This window comes from Pristis pectinata, chromosome 2 (assembly GCF_009764475.1).
Source record: "Pristis pectinata isolate sPriPec2 chromosome 2, sPriPec2.1.pri, whole genome shotgun sequence".
In the NCBI taxonomy this organism is placed as follows: Eukaryota; Metazoa; Chordata; class Chondrichthyes; order Rhinopristiformes; family Pristidae; genus Pristis; species Pristis pectinata.
Genome location: NC_067406.1, coordinates 45302240 through 45318513, shown reverse-complemented (window position 1 = coordinate 45318513; position 16274 = coordinate 45302240). Strand labels below are relative to the sequence as shown.

The following is a 16274-nucleotide window of genomic DNA, read 5'->3' as shown; positions in this document are numbered from 1 at the left end:
ATAATACTAATTTGAGTAATACATATTGAGAGGATGTGAGCACCCCAAATTTCATAAAGCAGTCTTACAGTGGAGGAAACAATTTGCCAGTTTGAACTCAATTTCATCGACCATTAGCAAGCGATTCCATGGAATGCCAACTAGCTGCCGAACACACATCAACACACTCTGGACCACAAACTGGGGGAAAGTAGCACAGAATCCACTGGAAGTCAGGTGCCAGCACATCTGACCTTTTGCTTCATCATTTTCAAATAATTACCACACATATTTAAAAACAGTGCTATGAGACTACAACAGCATGACCCGTCAACCATCAGAGTAGGGTTAGGGTGGAGCCTCAGGGTGCAATGTATAGAGGCCTGATCTCCGCTCTCAGCCTGCTAATGAACAAAGCCTTGAGGTAATTGGGATCTGTGCAGCAACTGGGCCAGTGCGGGCAGCCAACCTGGAGATGGGCCAGATTGAGGACATTCCAGCCTAATGTTCTGGATTCAAACTTCATCAACATAGCTTAATATCTGTAGCTTTGATTCAAAAATCATGACAACCTAAAAGTCATGCTTTTCTATTTTGAAATCAATAAAAGCAATCAAACGACTTTTGCGTAAAAGATTACATTTCCAGTAGATAATGTTGCAAAATAGAAAAGGGAAAGGTTTTTACTATCTCTATGGTAAAGATATAACAATTGCACATCATTGATTTTAAACCACAATTAATAAGAATTATGTATTCAAATTATTGATCTGCTTTAAAAATAAGCAGTATTGATTGTTCAATTGCATAACAATCAGCCAACACGCTACAAGGAAATAGGACAACAAAAAAGAGCAACAAATGTGATATTGATTGCGATGTGCACTCTTGGGCTTTACCAGATATTAAATGTTTTCTTCAGAGAAGATAAATGCAGATTGCAGTAATTTTTCCCCAGGCAACCGCATTAATAAAATTACATCTTTGCATCAGTTCATAATGTACAAAAACAATCAGGATGTAAGTTGGGCTTTCTCTTCATCTAATTTAAAAAAATCAAATTAGAATATTTTCTTAAATAAATCTCAAAGTTCTGAGATTTGGAAAAACTCATATGTCCCAAAATTCAGCTCTATATTAGTTCCAATCTGGCTGCTGATGACCACAAACATATTTGTGCCACGGCACTGGGCAGTACTGATTAAGGCATTAAGGCATAAGTACAAAAGCTAAAAGGTCATGATGCCAGTGTGCAATGCTGATTGAATGCAAGTGCTGCAGAGCTGGAAATCCACATGCTAGCTAATACCTCTCTCAATCTTGCACAATTAAACACATGTTCAGAATCATGTAGTTCCAAGTCCTTCTCTACAAAAGTCCAACATTTTTATTTAAAAGTAACAACTTGTCGATTAGTTAAGTCACTTCCTTTGGCTGTGGTGACAATTTTACAAGGGTATAGTGTTTTCTTTTGTTCTTTATAGTTCAAATCTACAGGGAATGATGTGCCAGCTTCCAGAGGATTTTGTCTCCATGTCTTCTGAACAAAGCAGTTGTTCCCAGAAGTGGCTGCATTGGTGGGCATTCCCCTCGGATTATAGTTCAACTACAAAAATGTGCAAAGGGCAAAAATGCTAGAGAGGAGGAGGACAAGGAGAGATTCTTTGGTGTAGCAGAACTATTGACTGAAAGTAAGAGGTTTGCAGAATACATGAGATTTGGCTTAATATTCTAGAATTGGCTGGCAACTTCTTCAGTGATCTCCCCAAGCCAAAGTTCAACTTTACACATGCTGACAGAGACCTTGGGCAATTCATATTGTTGCATTAGTATTGGTATTGGTTTATTATTGCTACAAATACCAAGATACAGTGAAAAGGTTGTTTGTGTGTCATCCAGGCAGATCATGCCATATATAAGTACAGCAAGGTAGTAAAAAGAAAACATAATGCAGAATATAGTATTGCAGCTGCAGAGGAAATGCAGTGTAGGTAAACAAATAAAGCGGAAGGGCCACGACAAAATAGACTAGGAGATCAAGAATTCTTCCTTCACATATAAGAGATCCATTCAAGAGTCTGATAACAGCGGGATAGAAGCTGCCCATGAATCTGGTGGCACGTACTTTCAAGCTTTTGTATCTTCTGCCCGATGGGAAAGGGGAGAGGAGAGAATAACCGGGGTGGGATTATGTTGGCTGCTTTCCCAAGGCAGCGAGAAGAAGTAAATGGAGGGGAGGCTGCTTTGTGCGATGAACTGGGCTGCGTTCACGACTCTGCAATTTCTTGTGGTCTCAGGCAAAGCAGCTGCCATACCAAGCTGTGCTGCATTCAGATAGGATGTTTTCTATGGTGCATCTGTAAAAACTTTTCAAAGTCATTGGGGACATACTGTATTTCCTTTGCCTTCTGAGGAACTTGAGGCATTGGTGTGGTTTCTTGGCCGTAGCGTCAACGTGGCTGGACCAGGACAATTTGTTGGTGAAATTTAGAAATAGGAACCTGAAGCTCTCAACCATCTCCACCTCAGCACCACTCATACAGACAGGGGTGTATACTCTACCTGTTTCCTGAAGTCAATGACCAGCTCCTTCGTTGCATAGATCACTACTACAAAGACGCAGTGAAAAACAACCACAACAAAAGTCTCAGTATTTAGAAACGTGGATGACAAATGTTTAGAGACACTCATCCATCTTTCCAGTCAACTTTGCAAACACAGGTCAATGACTGCAGTTTGGCATGATCAGTATCCTGAGGTGTTGCCTGATGGCACAATAGTTTCACCCAAGATTTTCTGAATCTCCCTTCTAGCTATCCTTCCCTAATTCATTGCTAAATCTAGATGTACCTATAGATTCATACAGACGTTGAGCACAGGAAGACCCGTCAGCCCACCAAGTACATGCCAACCACCAAACACCCATTACAATAATCCACCCCAATCCCATTTTTTTTTATTCTCTCCATTTTGCCATCAACTCCATCAGATTCTACCACTCACCTACACATTGGTGGCAATTTACAGTTGCCAATTAACCAACCAATCTGCTTGTTTTTGGGATCAGGGATATAACTTTATGAATCTATGATAACATTTACCACATCCCCATAAGTGATCCACTAAACCTATGTTAGACTGGACTGGATGCAGAAGTAATGAACACATTAATTTGAATGGAGAGGAATGGTTGTAAGGGAGAAAGGTTAGTTTAAGGTAATTTGCAGTGTTGTTTGTTTTAATGGAAGACTCTTCCTTGGATGATGTTGGCAGTCTGACCAGAACAACTGGCATTGTACTTGTTACCACACTCCACTGCTGGAGTCCATATGAGCAGAAATAAACCAAACAATAATGCCAAATGAAACCTAGAATCTATACACTTAGAATAATTAATATGCCTTGGGATTTTTCCTTGTACATATCCTCCAACCAGGTTTGCTTGGCCTTTTAATGTGATGAGATGCCTCATCTGTGATCATGGGTCTGCTTTGTTATAATTGGGTGGACTGTAGGTGTCCTTGATGGATGACCACAATCAGTTCTTGCCCTGAAATGGCTGTCAGGAGGATGTTACTCTGTGTCTGGAATACATATAAATAAGTAAGGATATTGCCCGAGATACAGTGATTAGCGCAAAAATGCTGAGATTCTCAGAGAGGTCATCAGTTTCTCACTCTATATTGCCAGGAAACTCTTGTGGGACTGGATGGATAACTGGTCACAAATCTGTTTTGTCCCTGATCACACAGCTGCATTATTGCCTCCATGCCTATGCCAACCCAGATGATCATTGTACCAGTGTGTTCTTTGATGGGAGCAGTGTGCTGCCAGTTGTCAACTGTCAACACTTGTATAGCCATTTGACAGCTTGCAAAGGTCTTGTCGGAGCACCCTGCAACTCCACTGAAGAACAAAGACTTTAGATGAGTTTTGCCAGTGCGTCCATGAAAACCTAATTCATCAGCTACTGCCACTTGGAAGGTGAACACTGGCTAGCATCCCTATTCCAGAGCAAAAAGGATGTGCTCTATGGCTCTATGTTGCACATTATATCCAATGCAAAGTTTAAGGTAGTCTCCTTCATGCATCTTGTCACCTCTTGCATTCTCTTAGGCACTTTGGACAATGCCTCAAGCATTTTAATATGCATTTTTTTCACCCTTTATTGCAGCCTCTTTCTGTTCTTCCTCTGACTTCTCTTTCTCAGTAGAATTCTGTTCATGTGCTGGCTGGGGTACTGATCAGTGGGTTTCACTAGGGAACATGAGACTATGGTAATTGTGAATGTGTGATGCTATTAGTGGAGTGCTCAGCAGAACAAAGCAGTACAATACACAGCTTCTAGTGCTGCTGCCTCACGGTTCCAGTGGGCTGTGCTGAATCTCAATTGCTGGTGCTCTCTGTGTGGTGTTTGCTCACCTTTCCCTGTGACCATGTGGGTTTCCTCAGGGTGCTCTAGTTTCCTCCTATTTTGTACTCCTAGCAACTATCCATATAAGAAAAAAGTAAAAAGCTCAACATGTAAGGGCATGATGCAATGAAAATTTGTTCTTAAAGAAATTTGTAGCCATTACATTGCAAGCACTATCCTGTAACAAGAAAGTCTCATAGTAGGCTTCACTGGTTCTTGATCACAAACATTATTTGAGAAATCAACCTAATGAAACCTCTTAAGTACACAAAATATCACAGCACAAGAAAATATGACTGAAAAATCCAGAACATTAACCCTGTTAAAAGTCATCTGTTCAAATTAGTATGAAAGAACAAAAGAGTTATTTACAATTAACCAAATCTTACATACTTTGAATTAATTACTGCAAACTATGGAGCAAAGGCAAAAAGAATATTTAAAGGAATCATCAATTTCATTAAGAAATGAGTTTCCTTGGAGTTGACAATTATATTTAACTTTGAGTGGGCTCCATTCATGCCAAGATCATAACAGAGTGACCATACAATTACACTTCATTGGCTATTAAATGATTTGGGGAATCCCGAAGGTGTGAACAGTACAAGTTTTTATAATGCAGAAATTAATTCCATCTGAATAATTCAGTTAACAGGGCTTAAATGTATAATTGTGGTAATGTACAATGTTTCCTGCCAAAAATACTCATTCAGCTTTTCCTGCCAGCTCTTAGGCTAAAGCAAAACAAAAACTAAACAGTCACAATTTTGGGAAATGAAGATGACCAAATAGCTATGTGAATAGGAAAACAGCTGCAAAATAGCAGTCACAAATAAAGTTAATGCAAGAAAAGCAAAAATGGAGTCAAAGAATGCTGCAAAGGAAAAGTCAGAATGCAGTAAGATAAATGGTCAAGAATCTGTTAGCAAGTGTGCAGTTATCAATTGAATAGTGCAAAATAAATACTAAATATAATGAATATAATAAGGCTTAAGGGTGAAACAAAAATAAGAATTCTGTATATTGTGAGAAGTTAGAATTGGATGTGAAACATATGACAAAGTTAAAGCAATAACCATAAAGATAATTATGAGGAAAGCAGCTGGAAGGCAAGAAGAGAAGATAAAATAGAAATATGAAAAATGGAGAAGAAAATGAGACAAAACAGCAAGGTATATTTTGGAAGCATGTAAACTAAAATAATCAAAGATGGTAGAGTCTATATTTGGAAGGTCAAAATATAGCATAATCTATTAAATAAATATTTTGCATCTTTTTTTACAAAAGGAAGGCAATTTAAGTGCATCTAATTTAAGTGTACCACAAGGAAATGTTAAATAATCTTAAGGATTAACTGGAGTAATAGAATTGGTTCTGAAGAAACAAAAAGGAATGCTGATGAACATTAATGACATGCAGCCTTAACTGCTGAAAGAAAGGTGGGGAGGAAGGGTCTAGGCAAGACTTCCAGCACAATTTTAAATCTGCCAATGTAACACTTTTCTTAAATTAAACTGGAGAGGGCTGAACAGGGTAACGATAAACCCATTAGCCATATTTCTCTGCATTACAACGGTGAGAATATTACACTGCATGCCTTAAGTGTCCTGTCGATGCCAGATTGACAGGCAAGTCATTTGGGGCAGAGTAACCAGCCTTTGACCTGCTCTTGCAGCTACAGTATTCATTTCCAATTAAGTTTCTGACCCCACCAGGATGTTGATGGTGGAGGATTCATCCAGTCACAAATGATGGTGGATAATTAAACAAGCAGAATGCTCTACACTTGTTTGAATGGGTGTAACTGCAACAGTATTCAGGAACTTTGACACTAACCTGAACAAAGCAGACCAATTATCTGCAGCCCTTGCATGAATTTATAGGTTCATTTCTTTCAGCATTAGTATGCAATGGATGAAATATGTATTAATTACAGACTTAACTTTAGTAATTTTTTTTCATAAACACCTTGCACACATGCAACCTGCACCACAGAGAAGGACAAGGTCCATGAATGAATGAGAACACCACCACCTTTAACTTCTCCTCAAACGCATCCTCACTTCAAAATGTATCACCGTTGAGTTGAAGCCCTGGAATCCTCAACTCGATTCTCCCCTGGCCACATATGTGGATGGTTCACAAATGGCTGTGTGCAGGTATAGCAAGTAATTAAGAAACCTAACAGAATGTTGTCATTCATTGCAAGCAGCATCAAATACCTGAATACATTTGTATATGGAATACTAAAACTTTGAAAGTTTTATTTATACAGCACAGTAACAGGCCCTTCCGGCCCAATGAGTCCATGCCGCCCACTTTAAACCCATGTTAACTTACCCATATGTCTTTAGAATGTGGGAGGAAACCCACGCAGACACGGGGAGAACACACAAACTCCCTACAGACAGTGATGGGAATCAAACCCCGATTGCTAGCACTGTAATAGCATCACATCTGGAGTACAGTTCATAGTATTGTTCATCTTATTTAAAAAATGTGTTAATGCATTGAAAGCAGTTCAGAAAATGTTTACTAAACTAATACCTGAAATCATTGGTTGTCTTTTGAGGAAAGATTGGACAGGCTGGTCATATCCACTGGTGTTTAAAAAAAAATGAGGAGAACTTGATTATAACATAAGGTCTTTCAAGGGTTATGCCAGGGTGGGTGTGGAGAGGATATTTTCTCTTGTGGAAGAGTCTAGAACTTGAATTTACCATTTAAAAATTAGAAGTTGATCAGTTAAGACAGAGAAGATCAATTTTTTTTCTCTCAGAGGGTCATAAGTCTTTGGAACTCTCTTCCTCACAGATGGTAGAAGCAGAGTCTTTGAATATTTTTCAGGCAGAGATAAAACAGTCCGAATACAATTAGCACGGGTGGAGTGGAATGCAAATTTGAAGTTTCAATGAGATCAGCCATGGAATGCTTTCTGAACACCACTGAAAGGCAGAGCAGATTTAAGGGGTCAATAAACCCATTCCTAATCCTAAAGTATGCTTATATTTTCATAACTTAGTTCATAAATATATTGCAGATTTGACGAGACTTAATGATTTTCAGTAGCCACAGTATTCTGGGGATGAGAATACCAAAGATTCACAACACTTTTATCAAAGAAATTCCTTCTCATTTCAGTCTTAAATGGGAATTCCTAATCCTAAACCAATGTCCATTATTTTGGAGATTTCACTACCATCCTCTAGGCATTTTCAGTGATGGTTTTCTGAAATTATGAGGATAGCTGTCCATGAAGGAACCAGGCTACTGGCTCACAGCAGGAGGTCATTCAAGAAATATGCTTTGGCAACTGACATGACCATGAGACATTCTCGTTTGCACTGGCCAAATGTACAGACAATATGGATATGTTAACTGTATTACATCAAAATGCCACTCACAACAAAATAGAATAAGGTCTCTGCATTGGAACCTATCTTAAAATGTCAAGGTATTTTGCGCCATTTTGATATAGATAAAGAGATCAAGGAAAGTTCCACACTAGCCACTTAACACATCAAACATGCTCATAATCACATTTATTCTATCAATCAATGCTTGAATGTTTGGATATCCATTTGGATGTCTTGGGTTTTGTCCTCAGAAGTTTTTAGAATATCAACATGAAGTACCTTGTTTCAGAGTTGATCTTGTCAATTGTAAACCGTTTGTTGGTACTCAAAATATTTAAGTAACGATGCATCGTAACTATTGAAATTGTATTTGACTACGTGTTATTATCTTTCTTCCTGAAGGGTATAAAAAATTGATGCACTTTGAGTTCAGGGAGATCATCCCACCAGATCTCCCCTGCATTTCTGTTTATGCCAAAGAAAGATTTATTACACCTGCAGCTCCATTCTCTGTGTGGTTCATTTAAATTCACAACAGGGGTAAAGGCCTGATCTATTCAATCCTCATCCCAGGAATCCATTGAACCTTTGTTGCTATGCTCCAGCACAAACATATACTTCCTTAAATATGGAAACCAAAACTATGCAGTACTCCAGATGCGGTATAACTCGAATCCTGTACAGTTTTATCAAAAATACTCTATCCCCTTCACAATGGAATACTACGTTCCATCTGCCTTCATAATTACTTAATGTATCTGCATGCTAACTTTTTCTTTTTCATGACCACAGACACCAAGAGTGCCAGCATTCAAAAGTGCAAAAACACTTAAACAATATACTGAAATAAAAACAGATAATGTTGGGAGATGTTCAATTGGTCAGAGAAAAGGAATTAACTGTTCAGGTTAATTACTTCCATCAGAATTTGAAAACAAGTGTATTTAAAGTTGCATGGAGGAGGAGGGATGGAGAGAACAAAGAAAATGCTTGTGGTAGAACTAAGGTCAAAATTGGCTAGTTGACACTGCTGCTGGGACCATCTATGAAAAGGTGATGAATGCTTATTATTCATGATCTATTTGCAGGAATGTATATTGAAGAAGATGAATGTGTCATAGAGACCTAGAATCACATAGCATGGAAACAGGCCATTCGGCCCAACTCATCCACGCCGACCAGTGGGAACCCTTCCGTATTAATCCCATCTCCCAGCATTTGTTCTGTAGCCCTCTATGCCTTAGTGATTCAAGTGTTCATCTACACACTTCTTTAATGCTTTCAGTGACACAACTTCAACCACTTTCTCAGGCAGTGCATTCCATTCTCTGGGTAAGGCATCCCCCTCAGATTTCCTCCTAAATCTTCTACTCCCTACCTTAAACCTATGTCTTCTAATTCTATCTATCTCTGATATGGGGAAAAGTTTCATGCAGTCTATCCTATCAATAACCCCTCATAATTTTATATACCTCAGATTTATTATCACTAACATATGACATGAAATTTGTTGTTTTGTCTTTGCACTGTACTGCTGCCGCAAAACAACAAATTTCACATCATATGTCAGTGATAATAAATCTGATTCTGATTCATATTCCCTCTTAAATCTCCTCTGCTCCAGGGAGAACAGATCTAGCTTTTTCAGTCTCTCCTATAACTGAACTACTCCATCCCAGGCAACATCCCAGTGAATCTCCTCTGCACCCTCTCTGGTGTTATCACATCCTTCCTAGGTGACCAAAATGCATGCACTACTCCAGCTGAGGTCTGACCAAAGTTTTACTAAAGTTGGAATATAATCTCCCTACTTCTGTATTCAATGCCCTGACTAATTTGCCATTATCCCATATGTCTTCCTAACCATTCTAAGGCTCTGCTAATGTGGCCGGCGAAGAGAAAAAAAGCAATCTGTCTTATATGTTCCAATGAGAAGGTTTTCAAAACCAGTGCTTCCGACAGGTCTTCACTTTTGCCTAACCAAGCCTTCTCTGCTACTACAGTTGGCAGGGCTCTCAAATGCATCCACTCTATTTTGCACACTTCTGCTCTCATCACCTTTTCTCTCAGACAGAGAAGGATGAGGTTCCCCTTGTCTTCATTTTTTCACCTCACCAGCCTCTGCATTCAAGAAATCATCTCCAGAATTTCCACCATCTCTATGGGAACATAAGAAAATAGCAGGAGCATGCCATTCAACCCGTCAGGCTTTTCTCAGCAAAATAATCATGGTTGATCTCCCCCAGGTCTCATTTCCTCTTCTGTGCCAGTTCCCCAGAGCCCTTAATACCCTGATCTTTCAAAAATGCATTTATTTCCCCTTTAAATACCACCAATGGTCAAACCTCCACCTCTGGGGTAGAGAATTCCAAAGATCACAACCCTCTATAGAAGAAATTCTTTCTTGTCTTAGTTTTAATGGGCAACCCTTAATCCTAAAACCATGCCTCTTCACAGATTTCATTTCCATCCCCTGGGATACACCATGTCAATCTCCCTTTGAATATTACATGCTTCAACAATATCTGCCCCATTCTTCTAAATTTTATGGGTGGGGGACAGGGAGAGGTGAAGGTCAAGCATATTATCTGCATCCCAAGAATCAATTCAGTGAAACTTCCCTGCTGTGCCTCCAATGGGATTTCCCCACCAGACCCATCTTTCCACCCCCCATTTTCAGCCTTCCAAAAGGACCATTCCTTTCACAACTCCCTGATTCATTCTTACATCTCCATCTACCACTTATCTTCTGACAGCACCTTCCCAATGCAACTACAGGGATGCAACACCCAACCTTTTACCTCTTCCCATTCCCCCTTCCAGGGAACCAAACGCTCCTTCCAGATGTAGCAGCAGTTCATCTGCACATCTTCCAATTTACTTTATTGCATTTGCTGCTCACAACATGGTCTCCTCTACATTGGAGAAACCCTCAAACTCAGACTGGTTTGCCAATTTACAGAACATTTCCATTCAGTTGTAAGAACAACCCTGAGCTTCCAGTCCCCGTCACTTTAATTATGTTTTTCACTTGTCTCTTCTTGACATTCAACAATGCTAAACATAAATTCAAGCAACAACACCTCACATTACGTCTGAGATTTTATCTCTCCACACATAGTACCATACATGCTAACTATTCCCAGCATTGTCTTTTATTTCAATGTCCATCAACTGTTGTGATCTGCATCTCAATTCTAGCAGTTCTTTTTTGTTTCTCTATTGCTCTCAGTCTTCCCCCACTATTTACACTCCTCCAAACAGTTCAGCTATAATTAACAAGCATTTTCCACAGTTTCTTCAACAATATCAATAGCAATTGTATCATGTGAACGGGCAGTTAGCGTAATGCTATTACAGTGCCAGCAACCTGGGTTCAATTCCCGCCGCTGTCCATAAGGAGTTTGTAGGTTCTCTCTGTGTGTCTGCGTGGGTTTCCTCTGGGTGCTCCGGTTCCCTCCCACATTCCAAAGATGTACAGGTTAGGAGTTGTGGGCATGCTATGTTGGCGCCAAAAGAGTGGCGACACTTGTGGGCTGCCCCCCAGCACATTTTCAGTAACACAAAAAGAAGCATTTCACTGTGTGCTTCGATGTACATGTGACTAATAAATAAATATCTTAAAATATCTCTATCACAGACATTCCCTTTGCTCTCTTCACCCCTCCCCCTTCCCCGGTCTGCAACTTAAAACACACTTGTTTTCTCACATTTTCACTTCTGATGAAAGGTTATCCACCTGAAACATTAACTGCTGAGTATTTCCAGCATTTTTGGCTTTAATAAAATTTCCAGCATCTGCTGTTTTTGGCTTCAAAGTAATTTGCTGCTTTGTTATTTTTGCCACCAAAGGGGATAACCTCACACATTCAAAGTGACAACAGGTTACCGGAACTTACTACCAGTTACCATCCAGACAGGGTGTGCTGAAGTTTGTGGAGGACGGTGGACTGAAAGTTATCATAAAACAGCAAAGCAATGTTCTCTGGTGGATAACTGGAGCAGTAAGGTATCATTTTAGTTTGAGGAAAAATACAACCTCATTCAATATAATTTAGACCTTTCAGTACTAGAGAATATCAGGCACAGTGCAATGTGGATTGCTAACCAAGCAGTATGCAAGTAACCAAAAAAAGTAATATGTTAAAGAAAAACCAGTTCACTTGTTCCATGTTATAAATCAATGAAATATTTAACACAGGGCTCAATTGCTGTAAAAATGCAAATCACAGTTTAATAAGCTACCAAGGAAAAACCTTTGAAGAAGCCATTATTACAAGAATTCAGGAACTTATTGAAAGGTACTTGCAGCGAGAAATCATTTCCCAATCTACTTAATTTGTAATAACATTCAAGTTCTTACCTCGTCAGATTGTCGAATGCTCTTCAGTGGTATCCACACATTGCCCACCATTGTATCCCAGATTAACCCTTTGTTCCAGACTTCAACAATCAAACCAAGGTCCAACTTGCTGATCTCACTATGGAAAAGGAAATGAATACATTTTTAAATCATGGCATGGCAGTATTATGTTGTACCATATGAATATTTGTGCAAAACAAAAATGAGTTAAACCTTACTGTGCACAATACCTTTCAATTCCTGAAAAAATATTTTTATTTCCCCAAGGCAGTTTTGCTGAACACTATGGAGAGATCTGCAGAAATGCATTGCTTTCAAAGTTCTATTTATTTCATTACAAATTTGGTAACTTCATCTATATTTTGGCAACCCTGTTATCAGAGGATTAAATCTAATTTCTGCAAAACATTTCCACTATCAACAAAGCTAGAAGGTTTCATGTATGACGCGAGTGGGAGAGAAAATAAAGAACAAAGATCAGAATTCATTATAGCACTCATTTGGGCAGCACACCAGCTCAGCTGGTAGAGCTGCTGCCTCACAACCACCATCTCAGGATTAATCCTAACCTCTGATACTGCCGCATGGAGTTTGCATGTCATTACATGGGTTTTCCCCAGTGGTCCAGATACTTCCAACATTTCAAAGATGTACCAGTTAATAGGTTAATTGGCCGCAGTAAATTGCTCCTGGTGTGTAGTTGAGCAGCAGTGTTAGTGCCAATAGATGCTTGATGGTTAACACAGATTCAGTGGACCAAAGGGCCTGTTTCCATCCTGTATAACTCTTATTATACATTGTTCTATGATGTGCAAGTTCAGGCTAGAATGAGTTTTATTTTGGAAAGAATGCTGAACATTTGGAATGACAGAGAATGTAAATGAAAGAAGGTGTAAATTATAAAAGATTATACCTTTTCCCTAAATGGATGATTTCCTTTAATGACCTCAGTTCTTCTTATTTTTTGATCTTACAAAGAGCAGTACACTTTCTCTGTAACTGGAACACTTAATTTCTGCATTCTGTTATTATTTTTACCTCAATGCACTTTTGTAATGAATTGATCTGTATGGACGGTATGCAAGACAAGTTTTTCACTGTACCTCAGTACATGTGACAATAATAAACCAATTTACCAATTTTAACAATTGTTCCTCGAAAATTAATAAGGAGGACTTCTCAAAAGATTAGGTTCAAAATGCAGTACACAAAGCACTCTCTTGAAGATGGTTTCTACAGAGCTTGGAAATTATAAGTTGGCTGAAGAAGAAGTACAACAAGGTTTATTGCTCCTTAGTGTGAAAGTGAATTTCAAAGTAATAATTATTATCAAGAGAGTTCAGAAGAAATCATACAATACCAACTATTACTCATAATTTGGAAGTAAACAATTACCAAGCAAATAAACATCATGTTTACTAGAAACAGTTTAGATTTGTCAGTATGGAGTTTTACTAACATTCTGAAGCATATTCCATTGTATTGGCTCAACTAAACATTTCATATTTACACCTACTGGTTTTCCCACTGCTGCTGAGAAGACCTTTGTGAAATGTGTCCTTTGAAGAAAGTTGTTGCAATAATCATGATAGTAATCATCTATGAAATGAAGAAGAATATTATATCCTATCCTATATCAAATTTGGCACAATATCTAGTGCCAAGTTCTATTACGGTAATATAACTTTACAGATATTAACAACATGCATTTTTCAGTGATTTCTGTTAATTTGTACTAAATTATGAATTAATATTTTAAAAGGCATTTATATATCACTTTATAATGTCTCAGAAACACCTCTAAGTATGGCAGAAGTTAACTAACAGCTGACAGAGCCTCAGAAAATCTGATAGCTAGAAACTGTCACTGGTTATATGCCTCAAGACACATAACACTTAATGGTGCCCTAAAATATGGTCAGATCATAATGTAATCAACCGGTACACTCAAAACTTTACTATATTTAATGTAGTCAAAGAATCCTAAACTACTATCAGTTTGCAGGAATGTTGAATATAGAATGTTGAAAATTGAAGAAGAATTTATTTAAGGTGGCATTTATTTTCAAAGTAAAGTTGAACTTTGCCATTTCCATAGAATATATGTTTATATTTAGCATTTATAGTTTTTTCCAAAATTTTGGACACCATGATTAATACACTTCAAGTCAGAACTAGTGCTTCACTGAAAGCTTAGAAGTAATTCAGAAATAGTTTAAGAATGGAATTAAGTGATTACACTGACATCAGTACAATTTACATTTTACCATTCGGTATTCTGCCACTCCATTGAATATTTTTTGATTATCAATCCTCACATTTTCCCAGAGATATTAATTGGTCTGATCCAGTTTTGTAGATCCTCTCCCAAGTTATGCCACAGTTATGCAAATAACTGATTCTTGCACATGAAAGAGCTAATCTTCAAAATAACGTGGGGCCCTATAAAGTATGCACAAAGAAGTCAAAAACTTACACTAAATATTACAGTAGTGTAAGATAGTAAAATCTGAAATATGGAAACTGCAGGACAATTTAGTTAAGTTAAATAAAGCTTGTCACAATTTCTACCCAACTCTACACTTCCAAGTCATTACAATTATTCTGGAAAAATGACAGGAATTCACAATAAAGTCAGTTAATAAAGAATAATAGCATCAGGTAAAATTTCCACACTTAAAAATAGTGATTGCAACCAAGTTGGAATTGATTTTATTTGCGGCCTTGGATCCAAAAACTGACTGGTGACATGTAAATTAATTTGAAGTTCAGTAACTGATGCTATAGAGAAAACGGCAATTTTTGTGACAACCGAATCTAAAAACTGCAGTGAGAGAAATGACCCGTTTTCATTGCTTGGGCCTTGCATATTGGCCTAACCACCAATAATTTCCTTCTTTCTTCATTACTTTTGAGTCTTTCATTCTCCACTTGAACCACTTTAATAGACAAAATCAATTCATGGAAATCATAAAAGTACATTTCCACCTCAGTATTGCAAAGGAATGTCAAGATGGATCAATCAAAAGCCTTGATGTGCAGGTTGAACCCGTGACCTTCTCTCTCAGAGCTGTGTGTATTGCCAATTCAGTCAAACTGACATATTTGTCTCATATGAACTGCACTGTACTGAACCTATGAGCTTAATTGGACTGGAGCCATTATAGAGGAAAGACATTTATCCCACAAGACACTTTGAACCAGATTTATTTTTCAAATTGTATTTTTTTCAAATTGTATTTTTGTCAAATTGATGTCTAGAACTTACAAAAATCCTTCACCATATTTACTGTAGGAGACTCTAGTTCAAATTACTGATGAATCTATATAATTAACGTTTCCATTTGCCTGGTATGCTATACACACATGCTCTTTCTCCACAAGGATACACATAACCAAAGGAAGGCATTGAGCTGCTTAGAAATAAAGGTTTAGATGCAGTTCAGAAATAAAGGAAGCTTTGTTACAATTGTACAAGATGTTGGTGAGGTCATTTCTGGAGTACTACACATAGTTTTGGTCCCCTTACCTAAGAAAGGATATAGTGGAATTAGAGGCAATCTAAAAGAGATTTACCAGGCTAATTCCTGGATGAGAGGATTGTCTGCAAGAGAAGCTAAACAAGCTGGGTCTCTATTCTTTGGAGTTTAGAAGAATCAGGGCTGACCTACTGAGACAGAAATTCTGAGGGGGCATGACAGGGTAGATGTTGAGATGTTTTTTTCCAGCAGGGAAGTCTTGAACAATGTGACATATTTAAAGATGAGGGGCAGTCATTTCAAACAGAGATGCATAGAAATTTCCTTTCACAGAGGGTTGTGAATCTTTGGCATTCTCTACCCCAGAAGGTGGTAGAGGCTAGATCATTACAAGTATTTAAAGGGAAGTGGATAAATTTTTCAAAGACCAGGGAATTGAGGGCTATGGGACACTGGCACAGAAGAGGAATTGGGATCAGCCGTTATCATATTGAATGGTGGAGCAAACTTGAGGGGCCAGGTTGTCCACTCCTGCTCCTATTTCCTTGTGTTCTTGTGTTCTCTCTCTTGTTGTCACCCTTGCCTGGAATAACCTGGAAACTAAGTAGATCAGAGCAACAATGAGTTTAATTTTCACAAGCAGAGCTGTCCAGACATAAGTGCATGCCTGGAGCTCCACCTGC

General features: G+C 38.3%; 1 protein-coding gene across 1 annotated transcript in view; it reads right to left on the bottom strand.

Moving 5' to 3' along the window:
* Positions 1 to 16274, bottom strand: part of LOC127579224 (protein unc-13 homolog B-like) — a 399584-nt gene that overhangs the window by 219752 nt on the left and 163558 nt on the right. The window contains 1 exon segment of the mRNA XM_052031832.1: positions 12113 to 12230. Coding sequence (XP_051887792.1) covers positions 12113 to 12230 — 118 coding nt within the window.